Source organism: Dromiciops gliroides, chromosome 1 (genome assembly GCF_019393635.1).
Source record: "Dromiciops gliroides isolate mDroGli1 chromosome 1, mDroGli1.pri, whole genome shotgun sequence".
NCBI classification, from domain to species: domain Eukaryota; kingdom Metazoa; phylum Chordata; class Mammalia; order Microbiotheria; family Microbiotheriidae; genus Dromiciops; species Dromiciops gliroides.
The window spans coordinates 220,014,612-220,040,265 of NC_057861.1; the positions used below are offsets into that span (position 1 = coordinate 220,014,612).

The following is a 25,654-nucleotide window of genomic DNA, read 5'->3' on the forward strand; positions in this document are numbered from 1 at the left end:
AGTTACATACATGCACACAAGATGTTTATAGGATGTTTTGGGTGGGTAAAATACTAGCAGCTAGGAGAATCAGGAAAGGCCTCATGCAGAAGGTTGCCCTTGAGCTGATCCTAGAAAGAAACTAGGGATTCTGAGAAACACAAAGATGAGAAGGGAATGCATGGAATGCCACAACCTTAGAAGGATTAAAAAAAATAAGATGACCCAAGAGGCAACAGAAAGACATAAGGTAGATGTTAATGTACTGCCACATAGTATAAGGGAATAACATAAAGGAAAAGACTAAGGTAGAGGGCAGGTAGGTGGCACAATGGGATAAAGCACTGGCCCTGGATTCAGGAGAACCTGAGTTCAAATCCGACCTCAGGCACTTGATACTTACTAGCTGTGTGATCCTGGACAAGTCACTTAACCCTCATTGCCCTGTCCCTCCCAAAAAGTAAAAGACTATGGCCAAAGTTTTCTGATGAAGAAACCAAAGCTATCTATTCCCATATGAAAAAATGCTCTAAATCTCTAATGATTAGAGAGATGCAAATTAAAACAACTCTGAGGTACCACCTGACACCTATCAGATTGGCTAAAATGACAAAAAAGGAAAATAATAAATGTTGGAGAAGCTGTGGGAAAATTGGAACACTAATGCATTGTTGGTGGAGCTGTGAACTGATCCAACCATTCTGGAGAGCAATTTGGAATTATGCCCAAAGGGCGATAAAGCTGTGCATACCCTTTGACCCAGCAATACCACTTTTGGGTCTTTTTCCCAAAGAGATCATGGAAAGGGGAGAGGGACCCACATGTACAAAAATATTTATAGCTGCTCTTTATGTGGTGGCAAGGAATTGGAAGTTGAGGGGGTGCCCATCAATTGGGGAATGGCTGGAGAAGTTGTGGTATATGAATACAATGGAATACTATTGTGCTGTAAGAAGTGATGAGCAGGAGGAGTTCAGAGAAACCTGGAGGGTCTTGCGTGAGCTGATGATGAGTGAGATGAGCAGAACCAGAAGAACATTGTACACAGTATCATCAACATTGAGTGTTGATCTACTGTGATGGACTATATTCTTCTCACCAATGCAATGGTACAGAAGAGTTCCAGGGAACTCATGATAGAAGAGGATCTCCAAATCCAAGAAAAAAAAAAAAGAACTGCGGAGTATAGATGCTGAATGAACCATACTATTTCTTTTGTTTTTGGTACTGTTGTTTTCTTCTATTTTGAGGTTTTTCACCATTGTTCTGATTTTTTCTCTTATAACATGACTAATGCAGAAATAGGATTAATGTTATTATATGTATATATATTATATATATGTATATGTCTCTCTCTGTGTGTGTATGTATATATATATATATATATATATATATATATATATAAAACCTATATTAGATTACCTGCTGTCTAGGGGAGGGGGGGAGGGAGGAGAGGGAGGGAGAAAAATCTGAAATTGTAAAGCTTGTATAAACAAAAGTTGAGAACTATCTTTATATGTAACGGAAAAAAATAAAATACTTTATTAATTAAAAAAAAAAGACTATGGCCAAAAAGGGGGCAGGACAGTAACACATTGAGATTGAGGAATATTAGATGTATAGTCTAAGGACAATGTTATTGTCCCCCAAATATGAAAAAAACTAGTAATCCTGTGTGTTAAATGGATCCTCCATGGAAGGGCTCCAGAAAAGCATGAACGAGAATTACCTATAATGACATATTATGGCAGAACTTTTATCTATATTTGGTGAAGAAATTAATCATATCAATTATCAATCAATCAATAAACATTTAGTAGAACAAACTAAGTATGAGACATTCTGCTAGGCAACAGGGGTAAGAAGACATAAAAGAAACAGACCTTGTACTTAAAGAGCTAGCATTCTGTCAGCTGAAATAACATGCATGTGTATAAGCATGCATAAATAAAAGGAAAATTTTTAAAGGGAGGGCACACACGTCATTGTTGTTGTCTTTTCCCCATCCCAGGTTTTCAATAGGAAAATGAAGTAAAACCTCACTGTGAGTTTTAACATAAAGACTTAAGCAATAATGACAGCAAAGCAAAGTTGTTTGGTCTTGTGCCACAATGTCTGGTTCATAAAATATGGCTACTATGCATATGAATTTAATCGAATTGAATTGGTTATCAGTATTGACAAAATGTTGAAGCAGTCAGCTAACAGAGATTTTCAGTGGATAAAATGCTAGATAAATCAGCTTCTTTATATCCTGATCTTACCAAGAAAGAAATCTCAAAATTCAATCAGTGAGTGCCTTTAAACACACTCATATTGGGTCAGTATTGAAGGTAATTTAAAAATATATAGAGATGCTATAGTCAAAAGAGTCTTAAAACTACACTGTCTGAGAATGGTTATCCTTTTATTAACCACCTTTAAAAGTACTGAGTTAATGCAGTTATTTCTGAGTACAAAGCTAAAATTCAACATTTTATTGCATCTTTCTCTCTCTCTCTCTCTCTCTATATATATATATATACATACGTATGTATACATATACACATATACACATTCACCCATATATTTATATGTGTACATATATCAGAGTTACATTCTAAAGTTGCTTGGTTCAGGGGCTCACCCCATCAACATCTTCAAGTATTATGGCCTCATAAATAAATCTCTACTGCTCAGGTTTTGTTTCACACATACTCCTAAAGATTACAATCATCAATCTCCTGAGTTTACACTCATTGATGTTACCATATATATCTCTTCCTCTCTGAATCATTGATCTCAATTTTTAAATCAACAATTAGATTTCCAAAAACTCTCTGGAAACTATAATTGAGGCTGCTATGTAAATGCACAAAGTATTCTTTTTTTGTTTGCGGGGCAATGGGTGTTAAGTGACTTGCCCAGGGTCACACAGCTAGTAAGTGTCAAGTGTCTGAGGTCGGATTTGAACTCAGGTACTCCTGACTCCAGGGCGGGTGCATTATCCACTACGCCACCTAGCCGCCCCACAAAGTATTCTTTAGGTTATTGAACTAATATATTTTTGGTTGTCTATAAAAAGACAAGTACTTAATATGGCCACAAAAATTAGATTAGGGCACATATACCAAATAAAGTGGAATATTTAAAATGCAATTAAACTAGCATTTGACATGCTTACTTCACTTTAAGAACAGTCTGGTCAATAAAAGCATGACATATGAAGACATTTTCTGATGATAATCGGAGATTCTGTGTTGTTATGTAGTTATTAATGATTAAATTACAACATCCTTTCCAGTGAGCTGCTAATATAATTTGATTATACATTCATCATGTATCTAAATGCCCACTATGTACCCAATGTTGGACTCACAAAAATGTTGGAAATCCAATTCATGCCTTTGAACACTTTAGCTGCTATACAGTCCCTTTCCTCATGGAATTTACAGGCAACAGAGTCCTATAAATACAACACACAAAAGGAAACTATCTAGTCTCAGACTAGAGATGATACTTAAATTCCCTAAACTATTCCATCTAGCTATAATTCCATAGGCTTGACTTGGCCCATGACCTTAATTACCATGACCCCAAGAGAACAATGTATTCTGCCCCAGAACCTCCCAAATCAATTTAGATTCCACCCTCATGGGCACTTGGAGTTTAAAGGTCCATTCTTCAATGCCAATCTTTCATTTTTAGCTCTTCAAGTTTCACTGATTGGGTAATTAGGGTTTTGATATAGTCCACTCATATCCCTACTTGTTATCAGCTGCTGCCCCCCCCCCAAAAGGAAACGAAATAGAAATCCTGAACTACTTTAAGTAATGTTTTCACTGCTTCAAAAATTAGAATAATTCAAACAATCTCCACAAAGGACTTTCACATTTCAAAATTCTGTAGTAGTTTCACTATCATTGGTATCTCTTCTATTATAAAGTGAGTTATCCTTGAAGAAATTTTGACACAAAGTCTTAGGTTTTAATATGACCAAGAAAGTCCAAATAGATTCCAAATACAACTAAATTCACTCCTCCTAACTAAAATTCAGAACTGTTGACATAAAGAAAACTGTATGGGGGGGGGCAGCTAGGTGGCACAGTGGATAAAGCACTGGCCCTGGATTCAGGAGGACCTGAGTTCAAATCTGGCCTCAGACACTTAACACTTACTAGCTGTGTGACCCTGGACAAGTCACTTAACCCCAATTGCCTCACCCCCCCCCCCAAAAAAAAGAAAACTGTATGGAAGATTTCATCATCTGTAGTTCATATCTAAACACAGATTTATCTATCTGTGTTCAACTTTGTGCTATACACTATCAACTCTTCTTTGGTTTTCAATAAGTTCAAATATTATTTTGTATAGTTATTCCTTGTGTATATGAATTTTTAAAAATATCATTTTATCAACCCCTCTGTAGATAAAAAAAGTAAATTGGTAACTTAAGAACAATTTACTAGAATGAAGGGGTAGTTTTACATTAGGTTATCAATGCCTTCCATATCTGACCCTCTTTCTCAATGCCTGGCATAAAATTCAGTTCATCTGGGTCCTAGGTTTCCATCTTTCTCCTCAGTATTTATGTATTAAGTTTAAACTCTAATTTATGACTATTCACATAGTGTTCTTTAAAAAGATAATCGATTGCTCTATGTCTTTTCTATATCCCCCTTTAATCAAAGTTTTTAGACAGCAAAATTAATGTTCAGTTTCTTCTGTACTTCTTGTGATGTCTAGAAACAGTGCTCTATATAGAAGTTCCCAAAGAGTAGCCACAAATGGGTCAATGTTGACCAGAATGAGGTGTCTACTGTAGTGGAGGGCACTGGGATCTATCTGTGGGATGACTTTTCTTTAAAAACAAATTTAGATAAAGGCATAGATGGAAAGCTTATCCAATTTGAAAGTAACAACAAAAACTGAGGATAGCTAACACACTAATTGAGAGAGCCAGGATCCCCAAAGATCTTGGCAAAAACTTTGGACTGAATCACTGAATCCAAAAAAAAAAAAAATTAGGACAAAGGTATAGGCTTGTATTTAGGTTTTTTAAAAAAGCCAAATTCACAAATATAAGTTGGGGGAGGCATCAGAAAATTCATCAGCAAAAAAGCTAGGGTTTTAGCAGACTGCCAGGTCAAAATTTGTCAACAGTGTGATGTAGCCAGGAAAGCTAATGTAATCATAGGCCACATTAAGAAAAGCACAAGTAGTGGGGCAGCTGGGTGGCGAAGTGGATAAAGCACGGACCCTGGAGTCAGGAGGACCTGAGTTCAAATCTGGCCTCAGATGCTTGACACTTCCTAGCTGTGTGACCTTGGGCAAGTCACTTAACCCTCAATGCCCCACCAAAAAAAAGAAAGCAAGCAAGAAAGAAAAGCACAAGTTCTAGGACTAGGAAGATAGTGGCCCTTGTCAGAACACATCTGGAATACTATGTTCCATTTGGGGTTCCACATTTTAGGAAGGACACTGATAAACTGGAGATTGTTTGGAAGAGGGTAAATGTGTGTGTGTCTGTGTGTGTGTATACACTCACACACACATGCTGGGGCTGTTACCCCAGAGAGAGGAAGACTTAAATAAAAACATGATAGTTTCCTTCAGGTGTTAAAAGAACTGTCACATAGAAAAAGATTAGATTTGCTCTGCTTGGCCCCAGGAGCAAAACAATGTGCAATGGGTGGAATAATAACAATAATAATAATAATAAAAATAACAACAATAATAATAATATAGTATTAGTATACATATATAATGCTTTCAGGTTTACAATACATGTGTATACACATGTACTTGTGCATACATAGGTGAACATGTGTTTATATACACATGTGCACACATATACACATAAACACAACATGTAATCCTTGCAACAGACTATGAGGTAGATGCTATTATTATTCCCATCTTTCGTATAATGCAACTGAACCTCAGAAAGGTTGACTAACTTTCCCACAGTCAAAGAGCTTGTAAGTGTCTATGGCAGAATTTAAATCTATAACTTCCTGACACCAGGTCCATCAAAATCACTTCTACAGGAACATGTTTCTGTGTTCTATTTTTTGGAGGGGGAACCCTATGCACCTAAGACAAAAATACTTGTGCCTGTATTCTATGTTTTGAAAGAAATATGACACCAAACATGCCTGCAATCCCAGCTACAAGGGGGGCTGAGGATAGCAGATCTCTTGAGCTTGGAAGTTCTGAATGATGGTAGGCTATGCCTGTTGGATATCTGCACTAAATTTTTTATTGATATGGTGAGTCCCGAAAGCCATGGGATTATTAGGTTGCCTAAACAGAAGCCAGAGAAGTGAGGTGGCACAGTGGATAGAGCGCGGGGCCTGGAATCAGGAATACTTGAGTTCTTCCTGACTGCAGGCAAGTCACATAACCCAGTTTGCCTCAGCTTCCACATCTGTCACATAAGGGAATGGCAAACCACTGAAGAGGCAGACACAACTCGAAACAACGAAACAGCAACAAAAAGAGAGGACAAAGTGGCCCAGATTGGAAACTGAGCAGGTCAAAGCTCCTGTGTCAATCTGTAAAGGGATTGGGCCCATGAGAAGCCCCTGAACTTCCAGCCTGGGAGAGGTGGAGAAACCTATTTTTTTTTAATGAGAGACAGAAACAGAAACAGAGACAGAAAGACAGACAGAGAGACAGGAAAAACATCATGAAGTTAAAGTGAAGGATATATTAGCAAAAACAGTCTATTTCTGGGGGCAGCTAGGTGGCACAGTGGATAAAGCATCTGCCCTGGAGTCAGGAGGACCTGAGTTCAAATCTTGCCTCAGACACTTGATACTAGCTGTGTGACCCTGGGCAAGTCACTTAACCCTCATTGCCCTTCAAAAATAAAAGTAAAGAAAAATTTAAAAACCAAGTGTTTCATTATACAAAGAACAAGAAAAAAGATTATATAAGAAAAAACAGTCTATTTCTCCATAAAGTACCTCAAACGACTTAGTTGGTCATATTAGTTACAATAAACATAAATTAGGAAAATATATTCCCATTCTTTCCAAATACTAGTTTAAAATAAGAATTTGTTATTCAAGTTATTAATTTTGTAATTATAGCCAAGACCTACCTCTTAAATTCCCCCTAAATCCTGCTTTTAGGGTGAGGCAATGAAATCGACTAAGTGGGGTTACTGTATGTGCAACATAAATGCAGGTTCATGGAAGGACAGTAAGTACTGACAGGTAGATACTTGCCATCTAAGGGGTGGGTGCAGAGACCTTACAATAATATAACCCATCTGCAGCGATGTTCAGTTGTGCTTTGCCAATGCTCTTCTAGTCCTAGTGTTCTTAACCTGGAGAGTCCATGAACTTTAAAAAAAATTTTTTTGAGAAATGTATTTCAATATAATTGGTTTCCTTTGTAACCCTAAATATTTTATTTGATGCATTAAAAACATTCTTCTTCTATAGGCTTCTTCAGCCTGCCAAAAGGGGTCTATGACACAACAAAACCACTGTTGTTGCCCATGAAATCTCTTCTTTTCTCAGTCAAGGGAAGCACCTCTGTCTATGACTGCAGTGAATTTTAAAGATCTAAACAGAAACTTTAATGAACTATTAGTGTTACAGTGTGAGGAAAGTATACCCTTTCTCATTTTCTAACTTTGGGAATCACAGAAAATGTGTCTTTTTTGGTCACAGTTTTGGAAATTCCAATTTCAACTTCCTAGCCCCTCACTAATATTATTTCCGCCCTCTGGAGAGGAAAAAAAAGGTCAAAGACTTATATTTATTCACTCGGTGAAAAAGGTTAATTTTTCTCAGAAAACAAAATGACCCTCCCCACAACCCCCACCAAAATCCATCATACAGTTAACTCAGCCTCATTTATAATTACTTTCCTGATTCAACTCAATCATTTTCTAGGTGTGTATTAATAGCTGATGGTCCAATGAACCAAGTAGAGCACAAACTGCAAATAAGTCCAAGATGGCAGTAGGTAGGGAAAAACAGCCCCCCACCATCCTATCTAGGCGTCTGCATGTTCCACATAGCCCTGGCATCTTGAGGCTGCTGCTGCTGCTGCTGATGTTGCATGCTCTGTCAAGGTGGTGCTGCTAGTTCCTCAAATTCTGTATTAAGTCTGCTGATCACCCATTCCAAGGCATCTCGACCCTGTCAGATAAAAGATAGCATTGAACAACTTTGCCAATGGATGAAATCCCCCAAATTAAACAAATGGCATAACTAATCAATATTTCCTCTTTGGAGTCCATTAGGTCTCCATTCTAATACTTCTGCCAAAAAGCTTCTCAATAAATGAAGTTCTCTAGGATCAATCCATAAATCTCTTCTTCATATTGCCAAGGAAACCTATAACGCATTAAGGCAATGGTAGTATAAAACATAATAATTACAAAACTTCATTATTAATGTTATTTAGATTGATCGGAGAGATAGAGTAAGGAAGTCAGGACTTGGATTCAGGAAGACCTGTACTTGAATCTTGTCTCAGATACTTCCTAACTGTGTGTCTCTGGGCAATTCACTTAACCTCTGTCAACCTTAGTTTTCTCATCTGTAAAATGGGGATAATTATAGTACCTATCTCACAAGGTTGGTGTAATGATCAAATGAGATAACTTATGTAAAGGGCTTTCCAAACCTTAAAGTGCTATACAGTTATCCCTTCCACATCTTGACTTTTCCTATTGAAATTACTGTAAATGGGAATTTGGGGGGAGTCTTGTGGAAGCCACAGACAACATGCAAAATTCAGCAGATGTCACAGAAAAAGTTTAGGAACTCAGAAATGCATAAAATATGCCTTTAACCAAATAATTAACCCTAATTTTATAATAAGGTAAACACCCCATAAAAGAAAAAGATAAAATTCAGACTTCACTGGTATGAAGGGAGGGCCAAAAATTTTTAAGTGGATTTTCCAGATTGAGGGCGTGCTCTGCCCCTACAGCCCAGAATGTAGAAGGGATAACTGTACAAATGCTACCTATAATCAGGAACACCTGAGTTCAAATCAGGCTTTAGACACTTACAAGCTTCGTGACCCTAGGGAAGTCGATTAACCTCTGTTTCCCTCAGTTTCCTCATGTGTAAAATGGAGATAATAATAGCACCTACCTCACAGGGTTATTAGAAGGATGAAATGAAATAACAACAATGATAAAGCTCTTAGCATAGTGTCTGACACTTAGTAAGTGCTTTACAAATGTTAGCTATTATTACTGTATTGTTGTGGTTGTTATTATTATTTCAAATATATTCCCAAACCCAGATACCCAAAGGTTGAAGTCTATACAGCAATACTCACTCTTCTTTCATAATTTCACTAATTTCTTATACAAAATCTGCATTTCTGCTTATATTGAATAGAAAATGAAAATAATAAGTGAGTAGGACTTTAAGTTTTCAAATTGCTAATAGTATTTCACCTCTGAGAAGTTATAAAACAGCATGCTGAAGGTCACACAGCTAGTAAGTGACAAAACCAATTTGTTAACCAGGTCTCTCATGAGTCAAAATCTCAGGTTCTTTCCAATGTCATAATGTCTCTATAATTAAACCTTAGTAATTACTGACCTCTGGGCAGCTAAGTAGCTCAGTGGATAAAGCACCAGCCCTAGATTCAGGAGGACCTGAGTTCAAATCCAACCTCAGACACTTGACACTTACTAGCTGTGTGACCCTGGGCAAGTCACTTAACCCTCATTGCCCCCCCCCCAAAGTTCCAAATTCCTTCACGTGGAGTTGTTAGACTACTAACAATAGTATTTTGAACAGGGCTACATTAAGAGTATTTAATAACTTAAAAGAGAGACTGTCATAGGGAAGAGGTACTGGAAACAATGTTTGTATAGATACAAATCATTAAAAAAGAACAATTTAAAAGTTTGTAGCATAAGAGTTTAGAGCCTGTTATAAAGCCTTAGTCCTGTCACAGATATAGATGCATGAATAAATTAAGTGTAGAACTACCTGAATGAATATTTGCAGAGATATGCCTCAGTCGGTCCCTTTAGTACCAAAAGAAAAGCAATGTATTGATTCCTCCAGGTATCAATTATTTAAAGTGAACATATTTTAGAAATAACCAGGATGTCCTAACCATTTAGGTTGGAAGCACATTTAGAGTATAAAGCCAGTACCTGAAAGAATATTTACAATAGAAAATATTTCTACTCCTATCTTTTTTGAGCCACCTTAACTTTCTGACCCTCCACAGAATTGGCTAGTTACTAAGGATATTTTTTAAATTAAAAAAAAAAGGCACAGGGCAGCTAGGTGGCACAGTAGGTAAAGCACTGGCCCTGGATTCAGGAGAACCTGAGTTCAAATCAGACCTCAGACACTTGACACTGACTAGCTGTGTGACCAAGTCACTTAACCCTCATTGCCCTGCAAAAAAAGAAAGAAAGAAAAGAAAAGGCAAACAAACCTCTTTGAAATGAATATGAAATAAGAGAGGCCTGTTATATAGGCAGTTAGGTGGCTCAGTGGAGAGAATGTTAGGTCTGGAGTCAGAAAGACCTGAGTTCAAATCTAATATCAGACACTTACTAACTGTGTGACCAGGCAAGTCACTTAACCTGTCTGCCTAAGTTTCCTCAACCATGAAATGGGAATAATAATAGCACTTGCCTTGCAGGGCTGTTAGTGATGAGCAAATGAGATAATATTTGTAAAGTGTCTAGGCCGTAGAAGCATTTAATAAATGCTCATCCCCTATTCACAGAATTGTTGTGAGGATCAAATGAGATATTTATAAAGCATTTAGCACAGTGTAGGCACTTAATAAATGTGAGTTCTTTCCCCATCCCACCCCACTCCCTTGTCAGCCAGTCAAGAATGGCAGCATTAACAAATCCTAGCCAAAGGGGGAACTAGGTCAGTTTCTGATTTGTGAGTCTGAACTTCCCACAAATGCCCAAGGGATATTTTTTCTTTATTGAAGCTAACAACACCTTCACATTTGCATCAGTAATGTAGTCCTTGAAAAACACACTGACTTTTCAGTTGGTTTTAGATAATATCTAGTTGTCATTTTTTCTAAAGCTGAGTAGCACTGAACATAAAAGGAAGCAAAGAATACTTGTAGAAAAGGACTGCAAGTGAAAGGAGCCAGTGTACAAATCTGGCCACACCCTGGAACTCAGTGAAGATGAAGAAGCCCCAGATTTAAATTGTGTGGGGTAGAGCCAGGGGGCGGGTGGGTGGCATTAATCACATGGGGAATTTGGTTGTAACTTGTGAAAGGGGCTCAGTGTTTCAGTAAGATGCCAAAGGAGGTCACGGAAAGAAAAATCCATGTGAAATCCCATGGATACGAATAAGTATTAAAAAAATTAAAGCAATGCTAAAAAACAAAATAATGGCACAATTTCAATGATCAATGTAAGAAAGGCTAGATATAACCTTTGCACAGCTTCCTAGCCACTCAATGGCAAAGCTGGAAAGCACCTTTAGAAATCCCCTAGTTAGTCAACAAGCTCTTATTAAATGCCTACTATTGTAAGGCATTGCACTTGGTGAGCTGAGAATAAAAAATAAAATAAAACCATCACCAACCTCAAAGAGCTTACATTTTACCAGGGAAAATGACTTGTATACATAAATGATTTTGTTGTTGTTGAGTTGTTTCAGTCATGTCAGACCCTCCATGACCCCATTTGGGGTTTTCTTGGCAAAGATACTGCAGTGGTTTGTTGTTTCCTTCTCCAGCTCATTTTACAGATGACAAACTGAGGCAAACAGGGTTAAGTAACTTGCCCAAGGTCACATAACTAGCTGATTTAAACTCGGGTCTTTCTGACTTTAGGGCAGGTGCTTTATCCACTGTGCCACCTACCTGCCCCTTATAGAAGAAGATACTATGTGAATAAAAAGCAAATAGAAGGGCATTTCAGACGGGAGTTGGTGGGGGCAGCTAGCTGGTGCAGTGGATAAAACATCAGCCCTGGATTCAGGAGGACCTGAGTTCAAATCCAGCCTCAGACAGTTGACTCTTACTAGCTGTGTCACCCTGGGCAAGTCACTTAACCCTCACTGCCCCACAAAAACAAACGAATGAATGAATGAATGAATAAGAAGGGAGTTGGTGAGGGTGTCAGGAAAGGGCTGAGCTGAGATTTAAAGTAGGCCAAGGAATCAGAAGAGAGACTGTCACTCATAAGGAAGGCCAGTTTGGCTGGACTGCCAATCCTAGGAAAGGGAGAAATCTATAAGTCTCGATAGGTAGGTTGGAGCCAAGCTATGAAGGGCTTTAAATGCCAGAGAGAGGAGTTTGTATGTAATCCTAAAGGCAAGAGGGAACCACTGGGACATCTAGAGCAGGGAGGTGGTGTGGTCAGTTTTGTGCTCTTGGAATATCACTCTGGCGGCTGCGTGGAGAAAGAACTGGAGAGGGGAAAGACTTGAAGGAGAAATATCAATTAGGAGGTCACTGAAGTAGTGAGGGCCAGAACTAAGATTGTATTTGTTTAAGTAGAGAGAAAGGTATAGATTCTGGAGTTGTTATGAAGACAGATTCTACAAGATGTAGATAGTAACTGAAGGGAGCATAATAGAGAGAGGAGTGAAGAATGACTCGGAAATTGTTAACCTGGGTGATCACAAAAGTGGTCAAATTCTCAACAAAAATAGGGATATCAGGAAGAGTGGTAGCTTTGTGATTTAAAAAAAGAGTTGTTTTGGATACGTTGAGAATTTTAGATGCCTACGGGGTATCCAATCGGAAATTTCCAACAGGTATTGTAGGGCACTTGAGTTTAGGAGAGAAACTAGGACCCTAGGTCTATCCATCTGGGATACATCTGTACAGAGATGATAACTAAACTCATGGAAGCTGATGAAGTCACTAAAAGATAGAATATAGATACAGGAGAGAAAAAGACCTAGGGACAGAACTTTTGGGTACTCCTATAGTTATGAGGCAGGACATAAAAGATGATTCTCTCATTTTATAGATTATGGGGTCTGGTTAAATTAATTATCCAAGATCAGATCACACTGCAAGTTATTGGCAAGGCAGAGACCAGAATACAGTTTGTCCAATTTTTATTCCAGTACTCTTTTCATTTTATAAAATTAAAATCCATTTTCAACTGTATGACTTTTTAGAAAAGGGAGGACAGAGTGGCAAGTACTATACTAGATGAAGATCTAATGTTGATTTTAATCTTATGGCTTATTGTTCCTTTTGAATGCTTTTTAAAATATCTTCTTTCAAGACAGTCTACTCAATTTTTCCTAGTAATTTGGTTACTAGACCTGTTCTTTCAATTTCCCACTAGTTATATTTGGAAACACCTTTCTAGTAGGTCTGGAATCTTCCAGGACAACAAGTTTCAGAACAATTCCAACCTGTATGTACCATATGCAATGAAACTGAATGGAATCTATCAACTAGAAGCCAATGAACTTGACTGATTCCTGACAAAATTCTCTCACATATTAAAAGGAGGTGGTGAGCGAAAAGAGCCAGTGTGGCTTCAGCAAAATGGTAATTTCAGACTACCTTTTTTTTTTTTTGACAGAAAAGGGCTGGGAGATAAGGGGAATGTTGAAGTTATGGTTTAGCTTTCTGCAAAGCACTGGATAAAAATGCTCCTGTTCTTCTTGTGGACAAGACAGTAAGATATGGGTTAGGTAATAGTGGTGTTAGGTGAATTTGGAACAGGTTGAATGGCCAGAGCCATGATTTAATATATGCTTAGGAGGAGGTCTCCAATGGAGTACTCTATAGATCAGGTCTCAATTTCCCCCAGTAACTTGGATAAATATATAAATGGGATTGCTGATCAAAATTTGCAGATCACAAAAAGTGGAGGCACTGCTAATACAATTAATATTAGAGGAAAGATTTCAAAAAGACCTTGTAGTACTACAGATTTATAGTTTTAAGGAAGTTCCAAGGCCATCTAGTCTAATATCCTCATTTGATAGATGTAGAAACTGAGGCTCAGGAAGGGTAAGTGACTTGAAGTAATTGGCAGACATGAGATTTGAACCCAGATCCTCTGACTTCAGAAACTGTGTGCTTTACTCTGTACCATAATGCCTCCCTTAGACTAGGACTTTGGGTCAAATCTTTAAAAATAAAATTTAAAATAGATTATTGTAAACTTTTATATTTGGGTTCAAAATATCCACTTCACAAGTGCAAGATGAGGGAGGAATGAATGAATGGCCATTTATCTGAAAAAAAGATCCAGAATTCTGGTAGATTGCTAACTCAATATTATACAACAGTATGCTATGGTAGCTCAGAAAGCTCACACGATGTTAGGCTTCATTAAGGAAAGTTCTGTTTCTAACACTGGGGAAGTGATCGTCTCATTCCACTCCACTCTGGTCAGAACCCATCTATAATGGATTATATAAAACTATATTTGGTTTGGGGAGCCATATTTCAGAAAGAACACTCATAAGGGGAGGGCATACAGTGGAGGCTGATTATGATGGCCACCAGCCTTGAGAAAATGTGAGATGAGGAGCAGTTGAAGCAGTTAGGAATATCTGCCTAGAAAAAAAGAACCCTTGGGCGTGGGCAAGTGCTAGTTACCTTCATGTATTTAAATTGATGTTATATAGAAGAGGGATTCGATTGTTCTGCCTGGCCCCAGAGGGCAGAATTAGGAGGGGTGGGTAGAAATAATAGAGAGGCAGACTTCAACTTTTTGCAAAATAGGGGCAGCTAGGTGGCACAGTGGATAAAGCACTGGCCTTGGATTCAGGAGGACCTGAGTTCAAATCTAGCCTCAGACACTTGACACTGGCTGTGTGACCCTGGGTAAGTCACTTAACCCCCATTGCCCCACAAAACAAAAAAACTCCAAACTTTTTGTAAAATAAGAAAAAAAATCACAACAATTAGAGCCACCCAAAAGTGGTATAGACCACTTGAGGAAATAGATGAACTCCCCATCTATCACTCGAAGTCTTCAAGCAAAAGCTGGATGACTGCTAGTTGGGTATGCTAAAGATAGGGTTTTTATTTAAGTTCAGGGGAGACAGACTAGTTTCTGAGATTCTTTACAACTTTGTGTTTCTGGGATTAACTCACTTTGGGGCCTTCTTAAAGTAAAATCTGGCCGCTTTAACGCTATTTAATCAGCACATTTATTGACTGAGTTTATGTACTCTCTTTAACATAGGAAATCTGCTCACACTGAGCAAATACACTCATAAGCAAGCATACTAACTTAATGGCTCTAACACACTTTTTCTGAAGATATCAAAGAGAAGAGCTCATGAATCAAAGCTGACTTCAAGGTGAAGGGCTTTGGCAAACATAAGCAAGAACGTAATAAAATAAATCTTGGAAACCGCATAGCTTCTGTTTGTTAACTGATGGGACAATATGCACACACATGCTGAACAAACAAGTCCTAGAAAGCTTGACAATAACAGAGAATGTGGCTCAGAAGGTTATTACAGGAGTAAAGCTGCCGGGCAGAAATGTGAGCATATCAGTCTATCTAGAGAAGCAGGAAACCATTCTATCCCCAAGTCATTGTGCTGAAATAGCACAAGCTACTTCCTAAAACAGTCTAGAAAACAAACCCATTAACAAACTAACCGCTATTTCAATTATCATTTGTTGTTGTTCAGTTGTTTTCAGTCATGTCCAACTCTTCATTACCCCAGCTGGGGTTTTCTTGGCAAAGATACTGGAGTAGTTTGCCATTTCCTTCTGCAGCTCATTTTACAGATGAGGAAACTGAGGCAAAGAAGCTTACGTGACTTGCCCAGGGTCACAGCTTGTGTCTCCAAGTCCAGTACTCTACTCACTGTATCACTTAGCTTCCCCTCATAGCTATCATTAGTCTGTGACTGAAAAAAAAGCAATTGGCAGCAAATTCAACTAAGAAATATGTGAAAATCAAGAAAATTGTAAATGACTATTGTTATTAAAAAGAAAATTGGTGCCTACCACAGAGCTAAAGCAAATGAAGTATTGGCCACATCAATTCATGTTAGGAGACCAGCCAGGTTTACTTATTGTTGAAATCTTAGTCTAATGACCTAAAATGAACTTTACAAGCTAAAGTATGTAAACATTTAAATTTCAACTAAAATGAAAAATTTCCTCTTATCAGTTTATAACTCTGCCTAGAATTATTGTTATATGAATTAAAAAAAATAATAGTTAGGGGATAGCTAGGTGGTGCAGTGGAAAACACCAGCCCTGGATTCAGGAGGACCTGAGTTCAAATCTGGCCCCAGACACTTGACACTTACTAGCTGTGTGACCCTGGGCAAGTCACTTAACCCTCATTGCCCAGCAAAATAAATAAATAAATAAATAGACAAATAAACAAGCAAACAAACAAATGCATGATTGAATAAATAAATAAAATAAATTGCCTTCCATTAAAAAAAAAGAATAGTTAGTAAAAGTAATGTTACTACTAAATTGGTTCTAGAAATATTCTTCTTTCAAAGAATTACTTGCCCACACAATCCAATCAAAATTTGAGTAAAAGTTTTTATTATTTGGCACACAGAGGAATGGCCAGGAGAAGTCTAAACTTCAGCTCCCTAGGGGGCATCTAGGTGGCACAGTAGATAAAGCACTGGTCCTGGATTCAGGAGGACCTGAGTTCAAATCCGGCCTCAGACATTTGACACTTACTAGTTGTGTGACCCTGGGCAAGTCACTTAACCCTCATTGCCCCACCAAAAAACCAAATAAACAATAAACTTCAACTCCCGGGAAGGAACAGGTTTATGGCATGTTCCTTAACAAGTTAGCACATAGAGGTATAAACTTCAACTCCCCAAACAAAGGAGAGGGCAATAGTTTTATAGAGGAGAGAAGGGTGTTGGGGGAGACCCAGCTTTCTGGGTGTCCGTGACATGTCTGCTTTATCATCTGTTTGACTAATCCACTATCTGGTTAATTAACTACTTTGCTTCTCCAAGGAAAGAGTAATCTCTAACTGACCCCAGCAAGCTGATCGACCATATTTCTCCACGGTCAGTGTCCCCATTAGGGCCAGAGCATCACTAACTGGACCCAGGCCTACCAAGCTACTACTACAGTAAGAATTGAAGGCAGCTTTCTGAGAATGAATTGCTTTTACTAGAGGCTGCAGAAAATGAACTATCACAGTTTTCATTTAGAAATAAAATCTTATCATGAAATAACACATTTGCATAGCATTTTAATCTTTGCAAATGTTTTCCCTAAATTATCTCACTTATGTCAATCAATCAATAACCATTTATTAAGTACCTACTATGTGCCAGGCACTGTGCTAATAAGCAGTGGATCCTCACAACAATCCTGTGAAAGAAATACTATTGGTATTATTAGCCTCCCATTTCCATCGAGGAAACAGAGGCTCAGAAATGGTAAATAATTTGCTCATGGTTGCATAGTTGGGAATATTGGATTCACATTCTGATCTCTCCTGCTGCCTTCTTGTTTTTGTACTATGCTATCTTTCTTTCTTTCTTTCTTTTTGTGGGGCAATGGCAGTTAAGTGACTTGCCCAGGGTCACTTACAGTGATACACTGCACCACCTAGCTGCCCTGTATTCTATCTTTTAAGTGGAAAATGAAGCATGTAAAACTGCATGTTCCCTTTGTACGACTTGACAAATTTGCTCTCAGTCCAGGAACCAATCTCAGTATTAAGGAACCAGATACTTTTTCAGCTTTCAAGAAATAAAAATAGCAGCATGTTACTCTAGGGCCCTTGCTTTGATCCACAGTGGATCAAGACCCAAATTAACTTCACACTGAGGTTATAGCAGGACTTAAAGGGATCCAAAAGACAATTGACCCCATCTAGATGGGGCACTTCTTGGGCCATATTTTAGAGAATGGAATTACTTGGAATCTCAGATGTTCAACCCCTGTCTTACAATATGAATAGAGTGCTAAGGAAATAGTGTCACACAGTTCATGCAAAAGAATTTTTTAACTCTTCCCTCCCACTTCCCCTCTCCCCCAAAACATACCATGCACACATTCAATAAAATGGTAAGATGCTATACCATGGTTAATGAATGCTGTAGTTACCACTATTTATCCCAAATGGTAGGTGTGGATGCAGTTAGCTTACAGCACTTTCAGAATTTTGAATTATCCACTCAATAGCAGCCCACCCCTGGAGCAACACAGAAAAGATTTACAAAATGAAGTGAGAAACTTTTCATATATACTCTGGAGCATGGGCAATAAAGCCGCTATATATATATATATATATATATATATATATATACACACACACACACATATATATATATATATGCATGTGTATATACACACACACATATATACATATATATGTGTGTATATGTACACACACGCACACACACACATACACATACATACACACATCAGAATGAAAAAAAATGCCTCATAACAGTTGAACAAACAGTAAAGGTTCTACTTTCCCCAGCAGGCTTTTAACATTTGCAGGTTATTCCTTGGGTTCAGAAATAAGATGTTGTTCCTTCTGTACTCACAAATTCTTGCCTACGTGAGCAGACCATCTGGAGGTTCAAGATCTCATATACCAAGGGTCTTAATTAGCAAGCTGAATTTTCATTTATTTACTTGAGACTGGGGAGATAAAGGAGCCACCTCACTTATGACATGCACAGCCATTCCAGTGAAAGTCACTGGCAGAGGTACTGTTGCCAATACTCTGATCTGGGAACAACATTCCCTCAGCTTTTCTAGGAGCCAAGAAAATGAATGGGACCCAGGGTACCCAGATGGAAAGGGATGGGTAGGAGTGATGCTCTGGAGGAGGTTGTCAGGTGCCTACCCCTCTCCATGACCCCGATTAGAATCCTACTAAAAATTATATCAGGGGTGGCTAGGTGGCGCAGTGGATAAAGCACCAGCCCTGGATTCAGGAGTACCTGAGTTCAAATCTGGCCTCAGACACTTGACACTTATTAGCTGTGTGACCCTGGGCAAGTCACTTAACCCCCATTGCCTTGCAAACCACCCCCCCCCAAAAAAATCATATCAGAACACAAGTTTTCCACCCCTGTTATATGTCAACAATCTTCTAGATGAAGGATTTTTAATCTTTTTCTGTGTCATGGACCCTTCTGGCAGCATACGAAGTCTATAGAACCCTTCTTAGAAGAGTTTTAAATACATAAAACAAAATGCAGAGTATCACAAGGAACAGCAGTCATATTAAAATACAAGTATCAAAATCATTTTTAAAAAATAAGTTTACCAACACCAGGTTAAGAACCTCCACTGTCCCACATTAAAAGAAATAAAACATGTTATTACTATTACGTCAAATGGTTAAAAAAAACACCACCACAAAATGAAACCCAACCACTATAACCATTGAGTTTCTTTGCCAAATAAGAGATATATTTTCTGCACCAAGGCTTCAATGCAGCAACCCCTAAAATAAAACTGGATGGAATTGGTGACAATTTAGAATTTCAGTTTTCTGAGATACTTTCAAGAATTCAAAGGACAGGGGCAGCTAGGTGGTGCAGAGGATAAAGCACCAGCCCTGGATTCAGGAGGACCTGAGTTCAAATCTGGCCTCAGACACTTGACACTTACTAGCTGTGTGACCCTGGGCAAGTCACTTAACCCTCATTGCCCTGGGCACGAGAGGGGGGGGGGAGACACATGGGACCTGAGTTACTTGGCTTTCCAAGTCTTATCTCTTCTAGTGAGCTTAACACACCTCATATACAATAGAAGTAAAAGGAGATTCTATCAGTGCCAACTTTCACAGCCACTCCTGGCTATTTTTCCAATTGTGGTCCTAAATGCCTTTGGTTTTAGGTGGAAGAAGAAGGAAACATGAATGGCATGCTAGGATCCTGTTCACTGAACTTTCCAACCCTGGTGCTACAAAGCACACCTTCTGCCTCAACAGTTCTGTTCTGACTGTGGTTCCTGCCCACTGTCACTCTCATTCTATCAGAATCAAGATGTAATGGGGTCAGGAGTCCTTAAGGAAATCAGAGGTAGCCAAAAACTTAACAGAATGCATTTGATGGCATTAAATATAAAACTATTGGAAATCCATACTATCCTTCTTGACTTTTGTTAATGAAATATTCATTGAGCCTGTAACATTTCAGTAGAAGCTGATTTCATGTGATTTGTTTGCTAACTTTACTTGACATTTGAATTGAGGGCACTGAGCTCACTGGGCCTCTGCACTAACTGACATACTCTCCCCTAAGCCTAGGCCTGAGGGCACCCAACCAGTTTTTTAAAGTTACTAAGGCATTCGGTTTTTTTTTTTTTTGGTGAGGCAATTGGGGTTAAGTGACTTGCCCAGGGTCACACAGCTAGTTAAGTGTCTGAGGCCAGATTTGAACTCAGGTCCTCCTGAATCCAGGGCCTGTGCTCTACCCACTGCACCACCTAGCTGCCCCCTAAGGCATTCATTTTATTGTCAAGAACTTTGGTTGGGGGGCAGCTAGGTGGTGCAGTGGATAGAGCACAGGCCCTGGATTCAGGAGGACCTGAGTTCAAATCCGGCCTCAGACACTTGACACTTACTAGCTGTGTGACCCTGGGCAAGTCACTTAACCCCAACTGCCTCACTAAAAAGAAATAAAAAAAAGCTGTAAAAAACAAAAAAAGAACTTTGGTTGGTGGGAATTGTGACTCTTGGAACTTAGCACAAGAGGAGGACAATGACTAAAATATTTCAAACCTTGAACTTTAGCAACACGTGCACCCATAGCACTAGAGCTTGCAATACATACCTTCCGTGCATTGGATGATATAGTGTTTGCCATTAGGCTTTCCAAGTAGCTCCCTAAGCTAAATCCCTTCACAGTGATGACTGCTTCATGTGTCAGCACTGTCCTATAGAGGAACAAACCAAGAAGAATTTATTGGCATTCAAACAGACAATGTTTCTCCCCCATCCTCACCCTCCAAATTTGCTTGGCAAGTTAAGTTATGATTACTTACATTTCAGGGTTGTCAGGATGAGGTGTGTACACCAACCTCTCATTCACCAACACCAAATTTGTGAGTGTGATCTTTAAAAAACAAACAGCAAACTTCCATTTTTTTATTCCTGTTTTTAGCTCTCCCAAGTCATAATTCATCAACTGCCTATGTTCTGCCATGTTAAATAACAGGACTTATTGCTACCAGAGTAGAGGCAGCATCTGGTCATTGGTAGTAATAGTCCCTAAGGCCCCAGGAAAGTTATTTCCTACGTGTTCCTTGTTGACTTCCACTTTCTTATCTTCCCTCCCAAGAAAGGTACTGGCCTTCAGAATATTTCCAAACTATAACCAAGAGGTTACAGCAGTTGTGGAAAAGCACAGGATATTCTTCAGTTAGTTCAAGGGAATGCATTAGATATTTTTCACCACATAGATCCAAAACATCCATTTTGTAAAACAGCTGCTCCCTAGGAACTCAAGAGGCTGTATTAGGTCTGTAAACAAAGCTTGTGACATTGGGGATGATATCTACAGTTTAAAAGTAACTTATAGGGGCAGCTAGGTGGTGCAGTGGATAAAGCACCAGCCCTGAATTCAGGAGGACCTGAGTTCAAATCTGGCCTCAGACACGTAACACTTACTAGCTGTGTGACCCTGGGCAAGTCACTTAACCCCCATTGCCCTGCAAAACAAAAAAGAAAAGAAAAAGAAAAAAAAATAACATGCTTTTTATCAGCAAAGTCAAGATTTAGCAGCTACCAATGCAAAACTTTTCATTAATGACAGCCTGAAAAACTAAAGCTTTGGAACTTGATAGCTTTATGAGCTTTCCCAACTCTCTTCATGCCAGCTCCAGATCTCATTTTCAAGAGATCAAAAGCAACACAAGCTCCTGGAAGTGTTGAGGTCATATATAGCCTGTAATTAAGGGATTCTTACAGCCCTATGAAAATCAAAACCAATCTCTCCAGGAAAGGACTCAGGTCTGAAATCTCTTTCTAGGGAGGTTAAAACTGTCACATGGATGAGAAGTGCTCAAAAGGGAAATTCTTTTTATTTTATTATTTTATTTTATTTTCTATAACATGTAAAGATTTTTTTTTGAATTCCAAATTTTTCTCCCTTCTCTCCTTCCTCCTGAAGCCAGCAAGCAATCTGATATAAGTTATACATTACAATCATGTTAAACATATTTCCACATTAATCATGTTATGTTGTAAGAGAAGAATCAGAACAAAAGGGGAAAAAACGCAAGAAAGAATAAAAAAGGGGCAGCGAGATGGTGTAGTGGATAGAGCACTGGCCCTGGAGTCAGGAGTACCTGAGTTCAAATCTGGCCTCAGACACTTAACACTTACTAGCTGTGTGACCCTGGGCAAGTCACTTAACCCCAATTGCCTCACTAAAAAAAAAAAAGAAGAAACAAGAACAATAACAGAAAAAGCAGCAACAAAAGTGAAAATTGTATGCTTCAATCTGCATTCAGACTCCATAGTTCTTTTTTCTGAATGTGCAAAAGTTAAATTCTGAAGATGCAAAGAGAAAATTCCGATGAAGAGGAAAAGGGACTGTTGCCCAAAGTGAGTAACACCCAGGGAACTCACTGTGACCAACTCAGATTTTGAAGACATAAAGAGAAATAAGCTAGGGAACACAATGAAGGATGAATACAAAGGAACGACAGTGTGAGGAGAACTTTAGCTCAGGGGCTGAGAGTGAGGAAATCTAAGAGCCGCAAAATTGGGTTTTTATTTTCTATGGTGGGGGAAAAAAGGAAAATCAAAGAAGGGATAGCAAGGGTGCTCACTGCTGGAAGGATAATCACAGAAGAGAGAAGGCAGAATACAAAATTCTTTTGTTTCTGTTTCATCTGCCAAGAACAACTTGTGGACTGGAAAGGGCAGAATAAAAATGACTTTAAGGAACCTGAAACCATGATAACTGAGAAGATAGTGAAAAAGCACTAAGCTGTCCCCTGAGGAGTTCAGATCACTAGGTCTAGCTGAGCCATGACTGTCCAGCTACTTTCAGTGAGATTTGAAGGTTCATAGAAAACCACAGAGGTGTCACAGGATGCAAGAGCAAATGTCCTGGTTTTCCAAAAATGAAAAAGAGTGATGCCTGTATAGTTCATTGACTCTGATTCCTGGCAAAACTCTATAATGTATTGTTAAAGGGAAAATTGCTGAACATCTAGAAAAGTAAAATAGTTATCAGATGCCAGCACAGATTTATCATGCATAGGTCCTGACAGATTAATTTCATTTCCCTTTTATTTATTTGTTTGTTTGTTTATTTATTTATTTATTTATTAGTGAGGCAATTGGGGTTAAGTGACTTGCCCAGGGTCACACAGCTAGTAAGTGTCAAGTGTCTGAGGCTGGATTTGAACTCAGGTACTCCTGAATCCAGGGCCGGTGCTCTATCCACTGCGCCACCTAGCTGCCCCTCCCTTTTATTTTTAATAGAGTTACCAGCCTGTGAGATGAAGGAAATGCTATAGATAAATTTTTACCTAGAATTTTAGCAAAGTGTTGACAAAGTTGCTCATGTTATTCTCAGGGACAAGATGGAGCAATGTGGGCTAGATCCGACCCAACAAATAGTCAATAATGGTCGGATATAACTTGGAAGATGTCAAGTGGAATTTGTCCTTCAATCTGTTCTGTTTAACATTTTATTAATGATGTGGAATGAGGAGGGGAATTGAGGGAGAAGGGAACTATCAATATTAATGACCAAAAAGGGAGAAACAAAAGAAAATAAAGTCAATGAAACATTTCTCTTTTTTTTTAGAAATATTTCTTAATGCACAGAAGAGAACAGAAGGCAGTTCAGAGGGAGAGAATGATAAGCAAAACAGCTTTGAAACCGATGATGAATTTATTATATACTTGAAAAAAGCAAACTGCTCATAAAAGAGATTCATGATTTCATATAAAATCCTGTTTCTGTTCTTTGTATATGGAAATGTTCACATTTGTTGATGTTTGCTAAGTTCAGAGTATTAAAATATAAAAATTATTTTATAAAAATGTTTTTATCAGGGATTTGAATAAAGGCATAGATGTCACAATTATCAAATCACCAGATGAAGCAAAGCTAGGAGGAATCACTAACATGCTAGATGACAGAGTCAGGAACCAAAAAGACTTTGACAGACTAGAACACTGGGTCGAATATAATAAGAAAAAAATGTAATAGAGCTCAGTGTTGATAAAGTTTTATAAGGCTACTGGGGAAAAAACCAACTTCAAAAAGACAAGATGGGAGAAAGAGAGCTATGATGCAGTTTAGCTAGAAAAGAGTTGGGCATTTAGTGTAGTGCAAAGAGCAGTATGAGTCAATAGTTTGGCATGATGGTTAAAAAAGCAAATTTGACCTTAGGATACATTAAGAAAGAAGCAGGGGGCAGCTAGGTGGTACAATGGATAGAGCACCAGCCCTGGAGTGAGGAGGACCTGAGTTCAAATCCGGCCTCAGACACTTGACACTTACTAGCTGTGTGACCCTTGGGCAAGTCACTTAACCCCAATTACCTCACCAAAAAAAAAAAAAAAAAAAAAAAAGAAGCCGTTTCCAGGGTGGAGGAGTGTACTCTGTCATATTCATTCCACATCTGGAAAATTATATTTAATTCTTGGTACCACATTTTAGGAAGGTCATTGATGAAGCCAAGTATGAGAAGTGATGATAATTAATATTCGTGCAGGAATTTAAGGCCATGCAGTGCTTTATAAAGCTCTTATCAGCCACACAACAAACCCTATGAGTTAACTGCTATGGCTATTAGGCATAGGGATACCACTGGACTGGCTCCTTCACTGGAATGAGGATTCCCAATAAAGTTGCCATCTTTTTTGCAGTGTAGATAGCTGCTTGGGAGCACTGAGAAGTTAAGTGATTTGTCCAAGTTCACCAAGTCAGTATGTGGCAGAGTGGGAACTTGTACCCAGGACCCCTTGGCTTTGAGACTGGCTCTCTATTTGTTATGACGTTGCCTTTCACATGATGGGTATTATCATCCCAATTTTACAGATGAGGAAAATAACACTCAAAAAAAGTTAATTGACTTGCTCATGGTCACGCAGCCCATCAGTGTGAGAGGCAAGATTTCAGTCCAATTTTTACTGAGTCCAGCACTTGATAACTAAAGATTACTTGGGGGCAGCTAGATGGCGCAGTGGATAGAGCACCGGCCCTGGAGTCAGGAGGACCTGAGTTCAAATCCGACCTCAGACACTTAACACTTACTAGCTATGTGACCCTGGGCAAGTCACTTAACCCCAACTGCCTCACTTTAAAAAAAAAAAAAAGATTACTTGGAGGAGAGTGACAGGATGGTCAAGGACCTTGAGACTACACCACATAAGGAGCTGGTAATATTTAAGTGCGAAAAAATAGTTAGGTTGGGGACATGAGAGCTGTCTTTAAGTATTTGAAGAATCATCTTCTGCATAAGAGATTAGACTTGGTCTGTTTGACCACAGAGGAAAGACCAGGAGCAAAAACTTGAAGTGGCTGAGATGTAAATTTAGTTTCACAGATGGGGAAACTTCCTAACAATTAATTCTATCCTAAAGTGAAATAGGCTTTCTTGAGAATTAATGGGTTGCCTCTCACTAGAAATTTTCAAGCAGGCACAGGCCAGGGAAGTGTAGAATGTGCCTCCCCTTAAATCATACCACCTGGAACCCCCTGAAGCTTGGGACAGTGCAACTTGGAAGCAGTACCACACTTTTTTTTTTTGGTGGAGCAATGAGGGTTAAGTGACT

At 38.7% G+C, this 25,654-nt stretch overlaps 1 protein-coding gene across 6 annotated transcripts in view; it reads right to left on the bottom strand.

Annotated features, from left to right (window-relative positions):
- PRELID3A (PRELI domain containing 3A) overlaps window positions 1–25,654 on the bottom strand; it is a 91,791-nt gene that overhangs the window by 40,423 nt on the left and 25,714 nt on the right. For 2 of the 6 annotated variants that reach the window (XM_043980150.1, XM_043979938.1), the window contains 3 exons: window positions 20,896–20,966; window positions 20,685–20,787; window positions 1,472–8,117 (listed from right to left, as the gene is read on the bottom strand). In XM_043980150.1, coding sequence (XP_043836085.1) covers window positions 8,046–8,117; window positions 20,685–20,787; window positions 20,896–20,966 — 246 coding nt within the window. In that variant the 3' untranslated portion in view covers window positions 1,472–8,045. Of the gene's footprint in view, window positions 1–1,471; window positions 8,118–17,966; window positions 18,080–20,684; window positions 20,788–20,895; window positions 20,967–25,654 lie in introns of those variants that run through there. The other 4 variants (XM_043980078.1, XM_043980005.1, XR_006354616.1 and 1 more) reach the window with 3 other exon arrangements.